Raw genomic sequence first — 18,970 nt, 5'->3', positions numbered from 1 at the left:
TTCTCCGGTCTAAAGCAATTTTTGCGACATTATGCAGTTTTCTGACAAAATTAGCATGGGTGGGAAAGCAGCCAAAGGTTCGGCTCACTCTACCTTATGACATGGGAAGTCTGAATGCGCCAGACCTAGAATTGTACTATAAAGTGGTGCAAAGCTCCTTCACCTATTACTGGATTCATGGCCCACACGATCTGCCTAATCAGTGCTTGGAGAGACGCCACACACCTGCACACACTCCCACAGTAACCTTCGAGGCTTCAACCCGCCAAATTGGAGTCTTTGATCTACTGAACGCTACATCACATGCACGGTGGAGCTTGTGAGATAAACAAGCGGGCACACTCTTGTATTCCGGCATATTAAACTGGAGTGGTGCACCTGGCTCTCGTTAGTACTGGTAACAAATATGAGAACTGCCCTGTAAACGCAAGGGGTAACAAAGATGGGAGATCTTTTTGACAAAGTAAAGGTTGGGAATTGGAGCAATATCCCTGAGCAAATCACCCGCCATCAGCTCTGACTCGATATCACTGCCATGAATTGAGAGAACTATTAGGACAAGACTTGCAAGAGCCCCCAGACATGCCGGCACGTTCTGCCCTGAAACAGAAGAAGCCCCAGACAAGTTAGTAAGAGCGCTCTATGCTTACGCACAGGCAGGCGCAGACCCAGTGCGATTGAAGCAAGATCGGACTAGCCGAGAGACTTGGGTCGGCCCATAGAAGATAAGGTACGGCAGTCCTGCTGCGCTAGAACTAAGGAGGGATCTGTAAATGGGGACACCAGTTGATACACTTTAAGTACATAAACCGTGTGTATTATACGATGGAAAGATTGTACCGATATGGCCTACGGGAATCTGCAAACTGCCTGCGATGCAGTGAGCAGGAAGAGCGGTTTATACATGCTGCTTGTTACTCTCCGGCGATACTTCAATTCTGGGAGGGAGTTTTCCAGGTATTGACGGCTAGAACAGCCTCACTATACAGATGGAACCAATGCTAGCTTTATTGTGATACGATAAGGACCTAGAAAAATCGGTCAGGAAGCTAGTAGCTATTGGACTATTGGCTAAGCGCAGAGTAGCGATGCGCTGGGCAAGGGTCCCAGCTCCAAAATTGGGGGATCGGCACTTGGACATGGCACACAGTAATGAGTAGTTGGATACTTTTAATGAGCTTCAGTCTGTGCAGAACCGCCCTAGGGACTACTGGGCCCTTTATAAGGCATACTTAGTGGACAGAGGCGAAAATGCAGAGGAAGAAGGGCACGCAGAGGGGCGATGCTGGACACAGGATACTAAAGGAGGATTGCAGGCTGCAGCGCGGTGGGCTTTGGAATGGGGCTGCGGTAACACCAGACCCCTGCAAAGGATGAACGAATGTATGCAGTTGAAGAATGTACCGACAACAGGTCCTCTGGGGCAGATGTGTGGGGAGAGGTCTATCGAATGAATGTCAGCAGCAGAAAGGTATACTGAAGAGCGCCACTTACCACTGAATGCTTTGTACTACTTTCTGTATCATACAAGAACTATGTTGTGCAGTGGGACTACGAGGTGGTCAAATGTGCACGTGTGATCTTTAAAATGTTAATAAAAAAAGAATTAAAAAAAAAACAGCAGAGAGGAGTTGGACAAGAAAAGAAAGGAATCCCCTGAGAGCGTGAAACATTTTTCTGGACTATACAGCTATTTCTGATATTTCAGGAATTGCCTTAAATAAATGGAAGATCCAAACTACCTGCTTGTGGAACGGTGGAGGATGAGTGGAGCCTGCAACCTGCAACCAATTCTCAATTGCATTTTGTATTCGTTGGACTGGTAATGGTGAGCCGCAGCACTGTGAACATGAAATGCAAAGTGCCGCAGAAAGAAAGTGCTTGTAGCTACAAACAAAAAGGTTTAGGCGATCCTCTAAACCAAAACGTTTGTTGATCCTCAGTTACAATAGACATACATACAGCATTGTTCCTGTGTCTTAGTAAGCATGTAAGGTAGCACAGATGGTTAAGGCATCCACTGCGGACATCTGCAGCACGCAGAGCACAGGCTTGAAGCCTTTTAAGATGCAACACGTCCTCGACCCTTCTTTTGTGAAGGCGTCCCCTCCCTATGACGGGGAATGCTATACAACTTGTGGAGTGGAGTATAATGGACATAAGGTGTGGATATTCTTAAAAGGGTTGATGCGTGTGTGTGTGTGTCTGTTTGTATTTCCAAAACGCTTGCAGGTATAATCCTATGTGCTGTTCATCCCACTAAAATCTAACTTTGCCGCTGCATTTAGGAAGCAAACTGTGTTGTTAAATGAAACATACAGGAAACTTATTTTAGGCAGAATGAAGTCCTGCATTAACCAAGAAGAGGTAGATGAAGGGTTTCTGCCGCTCAGGCGTCGGCACCGCAGTCACTCGTAATAATGATCATTTTATCTGAGCATGGTCCTGAGAGATCGACTCTCCTTCCAAAACGTACAGCCCTCCATCAGCGCTAGCAGTGATGCCCAGCTCGGGTTTATGCATGTTTGTGGAAAGACCAGGATGCCATGAGCTCAGGTGCAATCAAAGGAAATCACCAATTTGACTGTTGTCGGGCTGCTAATATACAGTAATTTACAAGGTTCAACGGGCCCCTCACAGCCCTGGGCCCTGTGCCACTGCACCTGCTGCACCAATGGTAAAGTGCACAGAAGCATGAAGAGTCAGCAAGCACCAGCAGGAGTGTGTGATGAATGGATCAAGAACAGCAGGAGCATCTGCCGTCCGCTGGGAAAACACGAACATGGACTTCAAACAAAATATTATCTCCAAGCCTAAGACTGAAAGAGATATCTGCAATCATGAGGAGCACAAATAAATGAATGCTTGCTGTGATTAATTTGTTTTTTTTAAAACCTAACTGCCGGTGCTCATGCCACCGCTGTTGCTGCACACGTGCAAAGCTGGCGCTGCACCATTAGTTTAGTGCCCTATTGGCTAGTTCTGCTGCTGGGGGAGTAAATCATTAGGGGCCACTTGTGCAAAGCATTTTTGCAGTCGGAAACGTCCAATCGCAAAAATGCTTTCACAAATCTACCAAATACAAATTGTGATTCAATAAAAAGCTACCTACTTGCATTTAGTTTTTGCGATTTGGTATTTAAAAGGGGCGTGTTTACGGCATTTCTTCCAATTACTGAATCTGAATGGGCTGTATGAAAGTTTTGCGACCGAATTAAGGTCAAGTTTTACTGACTCCCTGCAGGAGGTGGTAACCCATTTGCAAATAGGTACGGGACCTTTGAAGAATGGTAAAAAAATATTTTTAAGGGCAGGCTGCTGTCCCTCGGACCCCACTGTCTACTCTTACAAAATTAAACGAAAAAGATTATTTTTTTTCTGTTTAAATGCATCCCATTATCCTTTAAGGAAAACGGGCTGCATTAAAAAAAATAAACAGACTGCTTTATTAAAAACCAATCAAAGACATTGTGGTCTGCTGACCTCAGCAGGCTGCCATCTCTGTGATGGCTGTGATTCCTAATGGGTCTCAAATTGCGACCTACCTCACTAATATGCATGAGGTAGGTCTATTTGTCACTTGCTAGCAATCGCTAATGAAACACGAAAGAGTTTCATACATTAGGAATTCCGATTTCAAAATTGCGACTCAGAGAATGGCAAATAGGAAATCGGTAATCCTGATGCTAGTACATCCTGCCCTAAGTCTTTTTGTATTTTGCATTCTTCGAATGAGGTAAGCAAAAAAGGGCTGGGATGAAAAAAAGAAATTAAAAAATCAGTCTGGACACAGTACTTACTCCTTACAAGAGGTAAATCAAGTTATACCTGGCGGCACTCATAGATAAGGGGCTGCTCAGTGGGTTAGCTGCTTTGCAGTTGGTTGCGGCAGCACTCTTCACTACCGAAGCCTGAGCGCTGTAGAGCTTACAGAGTGACCAAAAAATAAATGTGAGCCCTATAGGAGGGGATCTTAAATGCACAGAATGCTGACTCGAACACATTGCAATGCAAGATACAGCAGGATTTATTTAGGAAAATAGGTCTACATACATCTGCAATAAACAAAGTTCAACTACTAACTCTTAAACATATGTGGTAAAAGGTATGATGGGAAGGTAAAAGACCCCACGTTTCTTTCTGCAGCTCCAACGGTAACCACACACCACAAAGAGCGAGCAACACCTGGGCTGAAGATGGACGTAAGTCCCTTCTGAGAGGCAAGTAGGTACTTTGGCATCTGTGAATAGGGGTCTGTGCTGAGAGCCCTAGCTGAGAGCTAAAAGTTGTTGTGACGTGTAAGTAGTAGTTTAGTGTGTGTTTTCTAGGCGGTGTGATAGCATTGCGGCTGTGCCCTCATGTAATGGCGTGAGCGAGGTGGTAAATTAATCCTATATTCGGTTGGTACAATAGAATCAACTCGCAGTGAGAAAGACTCAGAACATTTATAAAGAAATAACACAAGGATTTGATTGGTTACCGATCATATCTCCTTACATTCTTGTACGGTTGCTCGCAATCACGCTTCACAGGTAACCAGAGCTGCAATTACAGAGCCCAGGTCTAGGCCGGGAAAATTACTCATCTTAATGATGCTGCCTCACTGGGGGCACATATGCCTTAGCATGCTTGCGGCAGGGTCAGAAATGACTTCTCTAAATAAATGTAGCACAGGCATACCATTATGGGACTTAAACATCAGTATGCCGTACATTGTGCCCTTAAATACCGAACAATGCTAATTAGTGCATGGACTTTTAAAATAAATTAATCTGCAAGGCGTCACGCCCGGAGAGCCCCAGCTGCCTGTAAAGCCCTGCAGCCTCTCTCAGACACTAATGCAGCAAACGGCATGCGAAGAAGAAAGATGCTGCACAACTTGTGTCCCTCGGCAATCCAATACACTGCAGTTTAAGAGGCACACTGCAACGTTCTCCCCTCTTCCACCGAGGTATCCTACGAGGCCTAAGATCTGCTCTCTGTGCTCCTTCACGCAAGAGATCTTTTTTTCCACGCTGCTCGCTTTTTAAAAGCAAGAGCTGCAAATGATGTGTGAAGTGTATGCGCTTCGCAACGGAGTTTGTGCGCTCAGGGTTATTACACTAAATGCACACTCCCTACAGGGAACACTGGCCATTAGGAATTTTTGACTATAAGCCCTCGCTAAGTTACAATATTCCAGTAAAACTTACTTTGGGGTAAGCAGGACATAAGATAGATCCATTTTCACTGTAACAATCTTGTTTGTATTAATTGGTGTTGTAGAAACGTTCGTTTTGAGTGAAGTTCCTGGCATAAACTGTGCAGTGATAGGGTTCACTTTAGTGTGTATTATTTGGTGCTCTCCTGTGTGAGTTCTTTGATGCTGTACAAGGTGTGCCCTCTGAGAAAAGGTTTTTGAACACACTGTGCAGTGATGAGGCTACTCTCCTGTGTGTACGCTTTGATGCCGTACAAGGGTACGCCTATCAGCAAAGCGCTTGGAACACAGAGTGCAGTGATAAGGCCGCTCTCCTGTGTGAGTTCTTTGATGCAGTACAAGGTTCCCCTTCTGAGAAAAGGTTTTGGAACACAATGTGCAGTGATAAGGCTTCTCTCCTGTGTGTGTTCTTTGATGCAGTACAAGGTTCCCCTTCTGAGAAAAGGTTTTGGAACACACTGTGCAGTGATGAGGCCACTCTCCTGTGTGTACGCTTTGATGCTTTACAAGGGCCGACTTATGAGAAAAGCGCTTTGAACACTCAGTGCAGTGATAACGCTTCTCTCCTGTGTGTACGCTTTGATGCTGTACAAGGGATCTCTTTTCAGCAAAGCGCTTGGAACACACAGTGCAGCGATAAGGCTTCTCTCCTGTGTGTACAATTTGATGCCGTACAAGGGATCTCTTTTCAGCAAAGCGCTTGGAACACACAGTGCAGTGATAAGGTTTCTCCCCTGTGTGTTTTCTTTGGTGCTTTAGTAGATTTCCCTTTTGATTGAAGCTCTTCTCACACAAGGTGCAGCGATAAGGCTTTTCTCCTGTGTGTATGCCTTGATGCCGAAGAAGAATTTTCTTTTGAGTGAAGTTCTTGGCACATACAGTACACTGATGAGGCCTCTCTCCTGTGTGTACGCTTTGATGAGGCCTCTCTCCTGTGTGTGTTCTTTGATGCTGTAAAAAAGTTGCCTTTTGAGTGAAACACTTTTTACACGTTTCGCAGGGATATGGCCTGAGGCTGGTGTGTCCTTTTTTGTGCCTCACAAGAAGGGTCTCATTGATAAATCCTTTGTCACACACATTACAAGCAAAGTGTCTCTCCTTCATGTGCATTCTGCGCCGTTTCCTTAAGTAGATATTTTGAGTAAAATTCATCTTGCCTCCGGAACCTTTATGGCTTTCTTTCCCATTCATATTTTCTAGATGTGATTGTTGTTCTGCAAAATAGAAAAAACATTGAAAATTACATGAAGAAAATATTTCTTGAAAAAGCTGCATTAATATAATATGGAGAAGTGAACAGTTACAATTCAGGGGGAAAAAATGTAAGTTCTAGGAAAAAGAGTCACACTTCCCTTTGAGACACAAATGGAGGCTAGTCCTCCTACATAAAGTGCGTTGACCTGGTCCTGCAGCAGGAGCATGCTGGGAAATCAAGTGATTCACAAGAACCACTGTTCGACATGGAGTTTCTGGTTGGCTAGGGTAGGCACCTAAGCCGGGCAGAATCCACCACTCTAGTCAGGGTAAGCCAGACACACACCTGAGATAACCTGCGCTCACCCTCTGGTAGCTTGGCGCAGCGCAGTCAGGCTAGTTTAAAGAGGCAATGTGCAGAGCATTTGTGCAACACACTCGTGCAGCAACACAGTGAGTAAACCACAAAAGGGAATCCATGCAGGATTATGTAAAAATAAATTCTATATTGTACATCAAACAAGACCAAAAAGACTTACATCACACCGTTCACGCAAATAATGCAGGTTTGACAGAGAAAACACAAATTACTATGAAAACATAGGTCACGGCGCACCTGAGCTCCTATTACATTTCATACGGTAACTGTAGTGAACGTGGTTGACGTGATTGCATTTAGAAACCAAACGTAGGGCGCAGGAGCACCTACTAAACGCTAAACAGTAATTGAGCTTGAGTCTTCCAGCAGTTCTTCTCTATGGACGGCCCTGCGCCATTCTTGAGGTCATCTCCAGAGCAGAGACAATGCTGAACAAGAAATGCCCCTCACGCTCTTGCGAATTTGGAGCCCGCCAGGGCCGCTTGAATCACGTCTCTTTGCCAAATGGAAACCAAGCCACCCGTGAAGGAGAGCAGGGCGGCTTTACCACTCTTCTGGACCCAACCCGCCTCACAGTACCTTTGTGGGTGCAGGGTCAGTGTCCTCAGGGCATCTGTAACTTGCTAACAATGTTAACATGTCTCAGGAGTGGGACCCGACATTGAGAGCTTCGTGCAATATACGCGTTAAAACCAGAGGGCGAGGCTGGCTGGAATGAGCCTCAGAATGCTGGCCCGCCGCATGTTATAGAACAACGTGTTGTCGAAAGGCCTGCCTTGAAGGCTTTGTGCAGCTCCTGTAGCTCTGCAGCCTTAGACGCTGGACTGTACCATCTTAGAGCAGTACAAGTCTTCAGGGGGCTGTTCCTCGAGTCTCACCGCCAGAAGGGCCGCACTAGTTTATTCTTGGTGGCATCTGACGGTGGCGATATCTTGCCAGACTCCGGGGGTGAGGGTCACAATACAATTCAGCTGCAGTGAGCACAATGCTCAAGGACGTGTTTGTTTCTCTGGTAATGCCTCCAGGCGAAACAACGCTCTTCACGCTAGAGAAAAAACGCTCACCACATGCTGGTTTGTAAAACATGGAATACTTCCCTAGAATGCACAAAGGCACTCCCCTGGTCAGAGCGCTGCACTGTAGTCCCATGGTGCACTGTCCTGTAATGCACACAGTTTTACCTTGGTGCAGAAGGGAGTACTGGCGACATGCTAGCCCTTGTAAAATGGGCTCACCCAGGAAAAGTCTTGGAGAAAAGAGGCAACAAGGTCTTTGATGGCCCTGAGATCTCGAGAGAACAGGGGGCAAGCAAACAAGCCCTTGGAGAGCACTTCGGGGCACAAAAGGAGGTGGCAGGCAGCAGACAGCACATACAGTTAGGTTGCAAATTGGTAGTCCGTCCTGCAGCCCAGCTGCAGCAGGTCAACACAACAAGGCAGTTAGTTGAAATGGTTGTTGCTCCTGGCAGCACAGCAGTCCTCATGGCAATGAGCAGTTTGTAGAGCCAACAATGTCTGGCTACAAGTCCAAAGCAGCGTCTAAAAACATGGGATCAGAGCTCCAGTACATATACTCAAAAATGTCTTTAATGAACAGGTGACTTCAAATGAACCCTCAGAAGTGTGCAACAGTCCCTTGCAGCCCATTCCTGGCTCCAGACGATCAGTAGGGGGTAAATCAGCCCTTTGAGGGAGGGCAGGACACAACCTATTCAAATGTAAGTGTGAATCACCTCTCTCCCAGCCCAAGAAGACTATCAGCATGCAGATGAATGGAGATGTATCCCCTGTCACACCCAGCCCCTTCCATTGGGAAAGCTTGGTTGTCATGACTCTTCCAAACATGATAGTTCCAGGGGTTTCCTCTGTGGTTGAGTGAGGGGGTCAAACAGTAACCTCAAAGAATAGTGTTCAAAACACCTTTGAGGTCGAGCTTCCCCAATGTAGAATGCTGAACAGCTTTCTTTAGAGCACTCATGAGGCGTTCTACCAGACCATTGGCCTGGGGTCAAAGGGGAGTGCTTTTTTTGATGCTTTATATTGCGGTGATTTAGAACGTTTTTGAATTCTCGACTATTAAAAGGTGGGTCGTTGTCAGATTTTAAGATTGCAGGTACAAGTCATGACACAAAGATGCCATCTAGGTTTTGAATAACCCTGCTCATGTGTAGTGGATGAAAGGTCTTCTACCAATGGAAAATGTGAGTATTGATCAACAATAACTAGAAGATAATTTCCAGTCTCTGGAGGGCCATAAAAAAATCAATAGCAATTCTCTCCCAAGCATGATGGGGCAATTCTGTCATAATCAAAGGTTGCTGACTAACTTGAGATGAAAGACAGTTGCATATGTGACAAGTCTTCAATTCTTTTCGGACACTTTTGTCAAGATACGGAAACCAGACTCGATCACGGAGAGCTCTCTTAGTGGCAACTATTCCTCGATCTCCTTCTTGGGAAAATTCAACTACTTGTCAGAGACTTTGGTGAATAACAATCTGTGTACCTTGCAGGATGAGGCCTTTCTGCGTTGCTGAAAGTTCATCTCTTACATTTCTGAACTTCATATACTCGCTGTCATTAGTGAGAGGTCTAGAATACTGGTTCCACAACTTTTAATCTTGACATGCCACGACCTTGGCTTGTGGCAGTGGCAATTTGCTCTAAAGACATGGCAGTTGGTGTACTCGATTTCACAATAAATTGGATGTAATCCTCCACTATCTTACATGGGGTACCAGGGCATAATCAGCCAGTTTCTGATCTTTCCCTTGACCATGAAGAATCGTTTAGTTGAATTCTTGTGACCTCAAACCCCAATGCTCAATTCGAGGAGGCATTTTTGCTGTGGGATTCCCAAATACCATCTACAATGCTTGGGGATCAGCCATTAATGTGAAGGGCTTTCCATACACAAACACATGGAAATTATTCACAAGCCCAAACCAGTGCCACACTTTCTTACTCAGGTTCCAAGTAAGCACATTCAGTTAGTGACTGGCTCTTATTGGCATGTACCACGATATGTCTCCGGGCATTTTGCGGTCCCTTGTGCTGTGCAAAGACTGCGCCTAACCCTACAGGGCTAGCATCAACTACAACCTCTGTATGGAGTTTGAGATCGTGCGAACATGACCCAACTGGGTATCAGAGTGCTTCACAATTCTATAGCACTGTACTTCTGACATTTGGTTTGATTAGTCCTTTAAATAAATAAACTACCAAGTACATATATTCAATTTTAAGTGGAACACATTTCAACTTTACAAATAATACATGTCCTAAACATTACTAGAGATCAACTTGCATTACAATAGTATGTGTCCTAAACATTACTAGAGATCAGCTTGCATTACAATAGTATGTGTCCTAAACATTACTAGAGGTCAACTTGCATTACAATAGTATGTGTCCTAAACATTACTAGAGGTCAACTTGCATTACAATAGTATGTGTCCTAAACATTACTAGAGATCATCTTGCATTACAATAGTATTTGTCCTAAACATTACTAGAGATCAACTTGCATTACAATAATATGTGTCCTAAATATTACAACATGTGACATTTTATAAATACATGTACCAAGAATACCTCATATCATTTAGTACAGTGGATTGTACGTAGCAAACAGACTGGTTACAGAATTTATAGCTATTATCGTATACTGCTTTCGGCCCGGAAACATTGTACAGATGTGGCAGGGTCACGTCATGATGCTGCTGGTGAAAGCTGCCAGAAGATGCTTCAATGGCACGGCCTTCTGTACATGCCAATGTCCCCTCCACCCCAAGCCGTCCTCCCATTACCTTAGGTGCCAACTTTACAGTCGACAGTGAAGTTTCTGGTCGGCAGCAGTAGACATGAGCACTTTAGTTGAAACGGCTGCTACCATTATGCGAAGGGGAGGTGGTGAAGGCAAGAAAATGAAGTAATTTGCTTTTATAAATAACAAGCAAGGAGAGGCAAGCAGCGATGAGTGAGACGGTGAGGAACTGGCTCTCTTACTTTGAAGTCAGAGAAAGAACAGGCTTTTTAGGGGAACCATCATCTGACATTTGATCTCGGTCTGTGAATGAACAGCAAATGTGACGAGATAAGAACAAGAATTACAGCTGTTTACAAAAAAAAGCTTGGAGCGAGTGAAAAAGGTGCTCAAATGAAGTGCTCTTAGAAAAAGTGCTAAAGCAGTTGATAATATGGAACCATTGCAAAGATACAAGTACCGGGACGGTGCTCCTTGGGAGGGAACAATTTACGAAAAGGAGGGAGAAGTAGGAAAGATTAGCCATTTGGAAGCAAGGCTGTTTAAAGGAGATTCGAAGTAACAAATAAAAAGCAATGGGTGGGCAGTAAGCCCACAAAGTTAAGCGCTGTTGCGGCAAGACCTAAAAAAAAGAACTGGGCTGATGTTTTAGAATATATCAGAATTAGTACAAATGAAGCACATTTGTTTTGAATTACTTAAGTGTGGAGAAAAATTTTTTTTAATTATGATTAAAAAACACATTAATACACTAGGGGATGACATTTGCAAACATTATCATTTATGTGCAGTAAAACCATATTTCGGTGTAAATGTAATGATCATTTCAATTGAAAATGTGTTGTCTGTAATGGCAGTGCGCTACCACTCCAAGTATACTCCACACTACGCCACTCAACTCCACACCACTCCACTCCAATCTATGCCACTCACCCAATGAAACAACACTCCACTCCACACTCCTCTACTCTACACCACTTACCCCACTCCAATCCACCCCACTCCACTCCACTCCAATCTATGCCACTCACCCCATTAAACAACACTCCTCTCCACACTCCTCTACTCCACACCACTTACCCCACTCCAATCCACCCCACTCCACTCCACTCCACTCCAATCTATGCCACTCACTCCATGAAACAACACTCCACTCCATGCTCCTCTACTCCACACCACTTACCCCACTCCAATCCACCCCACCCCAATCTATCCCACTCCACTCCAAAGTACCCCAATCCATCCCACTACAATTCCCCCCATTCCAATCTATCCATTCCCAATTTACCCACCACAATCTACCCCACTCTAACTCAATCTACCCCATCCCGCTCCAAACTACCCCACTCCACCCCAATCTACCGCACTCCACTCAGATTTACCCCACTCTGCTCCAATATAACCCAGTCTACCTCACTCCACTTCAATCTACCCCATCCCACTCCAAACTACCCCACTCCACCCCAATCTACCGCACTCCACTCAGATTTACCCATCTCTGCTCCAATATACCCTAGTCTACCCCACTTCACTTCAATTTACCCCAACTCTAATCTAACTGACTTCACCCCAATCTACCTCGCTCTACTTCACTCCAATTTACCCAACTCCATTTCAATTTACCCCACTGCGATCTATCCAACTCATCTACACTCATACCACAATCTACCCACTCCAAACTACCACAATCTACCCAACTCAAATCTACCATAATCTAATGTACTCCACTGTAATCTACCCCACTCCACCCAATCTATCCCTCCCCACTTCATCCAATCCACCCCACTCCACCCAAACTATCCCTCTCCACTTCATCCAATCTACCCCACTCCAAACTACCACAATCTACCGACTCCAAACTACCACAATCTACCCCACTACAATCTACCATAATCTACTGCACTCCACTGTAATCTACCCTACTCCACCCAATCTATCCCTCCCCACTCCATCCAATCTCCCTCACTCCATCCAATCTACCCCACTCCATCCAATCCACCCCACTACAATCCACCCAATCTACCCCATTCCACTCCACCCTAATCTAACCCACAACACTCCACTACAATCTATCCAATTCCACTCCACCCCACTCTACCCAAACCTACCTCATTCCAGTAGAATCTAATCCACCCCACCCCAACCCAATCTACCCTACACCACCCTATATAACTCCACTCTATTCTACTCCAGTCCAATGTACCGAAATCCAAACTACCCCAATACACTGCACTCTAATCTACTCCACTCCAGTCCTCCCCACTCTACTCCAATCTACCTCATTCCACCCCATTCTTTCCCAATCTATCCCACTCCAATCCACTCCACTCCACCTCAATCTACTCCACTTCCACCCAAGACTTGATATACATTTTTCAAAACTCAGTGAAGGTTGTGGTGGACTGGCATTGGCTGATTTGTCTGTGTGCATGGCGAACGGCTTCCTTTGGCTTCCTCTGTGAATTAGTATAGCTGACAAACTGGCTGTATAAGCACGTGCAAATGTTTGTGACCATTTCGTGTGTGTCAACTGTGTAACCCGCACCCTATCCCCATCATCTGTCTGGTACGATTGCATTGTTTTTATTGTGGTTATAAATTATACACGGGCCAGACCTTGCGCTGCGTCCACGGTACATACCACACACACCACGCTTCCTGCTCATTATTCATCATGGGGAATCCTTTAACTAAATATAGCTTGGATAGATAACAGCCAGCCCCACCGAAGGGTTCACCTGCACATGTGGTAGCTTTGCGCCTTGGTCTGAGTTCCATTTTGTTTGTTAAAAAATGGGATGACTTGACTGCAAATAGGCCGGACTTACAGCTTCCATGTCAAGGTACATATGATATGAATAAACTGGCGTATTTGAAGCAGATGTTGGGGTTGAAAGGTAAGAAAATTCGGCCTACTGAATGGGAGACATACTATTGTTGGCAAGGGTTTGTAAAGGATTTACGTGCTACTAATGATATAAAATCCAAGGTGCATAGAGAACTGATCCAGGTTAGAAATAAAGTATTGCATGATATAGCTACAAAAAAAATTAGTGAGGACTGGAGGCGGACACAATTAGAAGTAGTGGGATTGTACCCAAGCCTTGCTGTGGAGTTAGAACAGGATGCGGGACTGGAAGACCAACTTTTAGAGGACATTTTAATGGGTAGATTGGGTATCTCAGCTGCAGCAGCCCAACCCACTGCGCGGCTTAGCGAAGACCAGAAGAAAGAGGCTGTTTGTTTAACGCTTCGCCTTCTGGATGAAACTTCTAAGCGTGTAGACTTGGAAGAGGTCCAAGATATGGCAGTGCTCCAGCAAGTGAGAAAGGAAGCAGTTGCAATCGCTGATAAACAATCTAAGAGGAAGGACCTATTATTAGCTTGTTGCACGCAGAACAATATATTACCTCCTAACCTGCTCAATACCCCATGGATGCAGTGTTTTTCTGATAGATCCCTAGATGACAATTTCAGCGCTTCTAAATGGCACAACTTGATATGGACTATATGTACATATGTATTAAACACTAACCACGATATTGCTATTCTGGCAAGGGCAGTTAGTGAGACTGACAAGCAGGTAAATGTTCAGAGGCGGACGAGCTTGCCTCTAGACTCCACTCTGGCCCGCCCGGACTCTACTGGGTCTCGGCAGTGTTCCCCAGCCGCGAAAAAAACAATTCTGCTTAGAACTGATACAGAGAAATGTGAGGAAGGGATGCACCAAATAATAGATGAGAAATTAACAATAGACAGGTTTGCGACAGGAAAGGGAAGGGCATACCTAGAAAAAACATTATCCATAGCACGTGCACAGCTCTTAGAAGACGGTACAGTAGCACATAGCACATACATACAAAAGGCGAAAGCAGGTGGGTCAGGTGCCACGGAGGTGCCCCCATCTCTGCCTCCACAATATGAATGGGACATTTCTAAGTTTAGCTTTGTAGATGCAGACCTGCAAGCATGGCCGGAAGCAGAATTGAAGGACAGGCTACAGTATGCAATTGATAAACTGCGGCAGTGGAAGCAGCTAGTGCACACATTTGCGGTATTAGAAGTGGTTAAATCATTACACCCACAGGCACCGCCAACATTAATTATGCCTTTAAGGGAGATACCCCACTTCCAGGAGGCAGGGATAATGCATATGTATTTGTACCATGGTTCAGGCAAGATATCATGAGTTTCACGAGAGACTTCCCGAAACTCCGTGAGGAGCCACGAAAGTGGTACGCAGAAATAGATAAAATGGCTATATTAGGGGGACTTTTATGCCGTGACTTTGATACCCTGTTTAACATCATAGTACCAAAGGACCTGTGGGAAGAGTGCAAGGGAAAGGTGGACTGGCCGAAAGCGGAGCCACAGAGAGAAAGGGGTGGAGCTCCAGGAGATGAAGTACAGGAGAAATATAATGAAGTAATTAAATTCTTGAAGGAAAAAGTACCGGAAAACAAAGTTGATTGGAATAAAATTACCAATACAAAGCAAGAAAAGGATGAGAGTGTAAACTCATTCTTTGACCGTCTGTTACAGGTATATCAGCAGAATAGTGGGTTAAAAACCCCCATGGGAGATGCAATGCCAGCGTTTGTAACAACATTTGTTCAGGGGTTAAGCACCCCAATAAAAACTCATCTACAGCAATCATTTGTTTGCTGGCAGCAGGAATCGATTGAAAAAATTCTGTCTGCAGCTAGGTACTGTTCTGATTATCAGGCGAATGCACAGATACTAGAAGCTGAAAAACTGAAAAAGGAGAAGGTTAGATTGATGGTGGCACAGGAAAGATTCTACACAGGACAACAAGGGAGGGGAAGAGATCGAATAAGAGGGAGAGGGGGTGGACGCAACTTTAACAAAGGTTCAAAATCCCTACCCCCACAAGGCACAGCGTGTTTCAACTGCAAAGACCCTAGTCATTGGAGGCCTGATTGCCCACTGCTTAAAAAGAGATACAGGGATGACACAGCCTCACAGAACAGGGGGCAGGGTCAAAAAGGTTCTCAGCAACACCCCCAGCGCCAAGAGCATAGAGACAATGACCAGCACAGACAGGTGAGGGACAATGACCAGTACAGACAGGTGAGGGGCAATGACCAGCACAGACAGGAAAAGGGACAATGACCAGCACAGACAGGTGAGGGACAATGACCAGTACAGACAGGTGAGGGACAATGACCAGCACAGACAGGAAAAGGGACAATGACCAGTACAGACAGGTGAGGGACAATGACCAGCACAGACAGGTGAGGGACAATGACCAGCACAGACAGGTGAGGGACAATGACCAGCACAGACAGGTGAGGGACAATGACCAGTACAGACAGGTGAGGGACAATGACCAGTACAGACAGGTGAGGGACAATGACCAGTACAGACAGGTGAGGGACAATGACCAGCACAGACAGGTGAGGGACAATGACCAGTACAGACAAGTGAGGGACAATGACCAGTACAGACAGGAGAGGGACAATGACCAGTACAGACAGGTGAGGGACAATGACCAGCACAGACAGGGTGAGGGACAATGACCAGTACAGACAGGTGAGGGACAATGACCAGTACAGACAGGAGAGGGACAATGACCAGTACAGACAGGTGAGGGACAATGACCAGCACAGACAGGTGAGGGACAATGACCAGCACAGACAGGTGAGGGACAATGACCAGTACAGACAGGTGAGGGACAATGACCCGCACAGACAGGTGAGGGACAATGACCAGTACAGACAGGTGAGGGACAATGACCAGTACAGACAGGTGAGGGACAATGACCAGTACAGACAGGTGAGGGACAATGACCAGCACAGACAGGTGAGGGACAATGACCAGCACAGACAGGTGAGGGACAATGACCAGCACAGACAGGTGAGGGACAATGACCAGTACAGACAGGTGAGGGACAATGACCAGCACAGACAGGTGAGGGACAATGACCAGCACAGACAGGTGAGGGACAATGACCAGCACAGACAGGTGAGGGGCAATGACCAGCACAGACAGGTGAGGGACAATGACCAGTACAGACAGGTGAGGGACAATGACCAGTACAGACAGGTGAGGGAAAATGACCAGCACAGACAGGTGAGGGACAATGACCAGCACAGACAGGTGAGGGACAATGACCAGTACAGACAGGTGAGGGACAATGACCAGTACAGACAGGTGAAAGACAATTACCAGTACAGACAGGTGCAATCAGATCCCCAAGGTCACCAGGACTGGACAGGGGCAGACGGGTGGGCGCAGAGGGACACTGATTTCCCACCACAGCCACGGCCAAGGAGTTCATACTAGGGGTGCCTGAAAGTGGAAGGCTGCCTAATAGCTCCAGCAATTGCAGTGGATCAATCTGGCCCATATGTAGAGGGATCAATTATGGGCCATATTATACCATTTTTGATTGATACAGGAGCTCAAAGATCAATGCTTAAGGCATTTGAGATGTCTATGGCACCACTTTCTGAGACATTAATCACAGCAGTCGGGATGACAGGACAACCAATAGATGAGTATTTGACTCAACCACTAAAATTTGTGGTGGGCAACATAACTGTTACCCATCAGTTCATCTTCAGCAGATTCTGTCCGGTTAATTTACCAGGTAGGGACTTGCTCTACAAACTCCAATGCACCATACACCAACAGGGGTTTTTCTGGTGAGTCGCTAAATGGTCTGATGTTACAGGCTTACATGACATGCCCCAATCCTGCTGTACCCTCTAGGCTACGTGGCACTGTGCCCCCTAAGGTGTGGGCCACAGGTGCTAATGATGTAGGAAAAATGTTAGATTACCCACCAGTACGAATAAAATTAAAACCCGGAGCCCGTCTCCCGAGAGTACCACAGTACAAGATTTCCAAAGAAGGGGAAGAGGGGATAGCACCTGTCATTCAAGATCTTCTAAAGCAGGGTATAATCAGGGAAATACGCTCCAGTCCATGCAACACCTCTATACTCCTGGTGAAAAAGGCATCCAAGGGCCCAGATGGGGCCCCTGTGTACCGCTTTACTCAGGACCTGAGAGAATTGAACAAAATAGTGGAGCCCTCTTTCCCAGTGGTTCCAAATCCTGCAACAATATTACCTAATATCCCTGTATCAGCTACACACTTTACAGTGATGGATCTTAGCTCCGCCTTCTTTACAATACCACTGCATCAAGACAGCCAGTACCTGTTCAGTTTTGTATTCCGCTCCAGGAGATTCACTTGGAGCAGGTTAGTGCAAGGGTATACAGAGTCTCCCTCCATCTTCACAAATGCACTGAAAACAGACTTAGACTCCCTGGTACTTAAGGGAGGCTCCACTCTCATCCAATACATCGATGATTTGCTTTTGGCCTCTCCATCTCAGGAGGCCTGCGAGGAGGACACTATTGCAGTCCTCTGTCATCTGGCGCTGAAAGGATACAAGGTGTCCCCAAAGAAATGACAGTTCTGCCTCACTGCAGTGAAGTATCTTGGGCATGAATTGTCAGAGGGGGCGAGAAAACTGTTGCCTGATAGAATTTCCACCATCACTGGTTTTCCCCGTCCACGTACACACAAAGAGGTCACGGTTTTCCTGGGGGTGGCGGGATACTGTAGGCACTGGATACCAAACTTTTCCCTGATTGCCAAGCCACGGCAAGCATTGACACACAAAGAGATTCCGGATGAGGTGCCATGGTCCCCAGACTGTGAATTAGCATTCACAACACTGAAAAGTGAATTGAGTGGGGCTCAGCACTTGGCTTACCAGATTACAGCAAGGAATTTCATTTGTTCTGCCATGAGAAGGGAGGGTGCTCATTAGGGGTGTTAAGCCAGAAACATGGTTCCTACTACCGTCCTGTGGCTTACTACTCAGCCACGCTAGACCCAGTAGCTTCTGGGTTACCACTGTGCCTCCGAGCGGTGGCCGCTGCAGCACTGGCGGTCGAACAGTCAGAGAACATTGTATTGGTCCATACCCTTGTTTTACACGTTCCCCGTGCTGTGGATATTCTGCTTACCTCCACCAGGACACAGCACTTAACAAATGCACGCCTCACAGATATGAGCTAGTGTTGTTGGCACCACACATTGCCATCAAGAGATGCACCACCTTGAACCCTGCATGCCTCTTACCAACAGAGCATGCTTTGGAGGATTTTTGGTCAGATGATGCCTTTCATGACTGCACCCTGGCTATAGACAGACATACTAAGGTGCGCCCAGACCTAATAGACACCCCATTATCAGATGCTCAAGGGGACCTGTTTGTAGATGGGTCATGCCTGAGAGATGAAAGAGGAGATTTACAGAAATCTTATGCGGTGGGCACCGCCAACAAACTACTGGAGGGACCGACCCCCTGGACCACGCACGCAATTCAGCGAGGACATCGCCGACTTCGTCAGCTCGCATGCCCTCCCCTCCGCTGACTACATCCTCCTGGG

The 18,970-nt window shown here is 46.0% G+C and overlaps 1 protein-coding gene across 1 annotated transcript in view; it reads right to left on the bottom strand.

The window, feature by feature from the left end:
• Positions 1–4,047: 4,047 nt before the first annotated feature.
• Positions 4,048–18,970, bottom strand: part of LOC144767383 (uncharacterized) — a 49,950-nt gene continuing 35,027 nt past the window's right edge. The window contains exon 3 of the mRNA XM_078650840.1: positions 4,048–6,414. Coding sequence (XP_078506966.1) covers positions 5,423–6,414 — 992 coding nt within the window. The 3' untranslated portion in view covers positions 4,048–5,422. The remainder of the gene's footprint in view (positions 6,415–18,970) is intronic.

This window comes from Lissotriton helveticus, chromosome 1_1 (genome assembly GCF_964261635.1).
Source record: "Lissotriton helveticus chromosome 1_1, aLisHel1.1, whole genome shotgun sequence".
Taxonomy (NCBI): Eukaryota; Metazoa; Chordata; class Amphibia; order Caudata; family Salamandridae; genus Lissotriton; species Lissotriton helveticus.
This window is presented reverse-complemented; position numbering and strand designations above follow the sequence as displayed.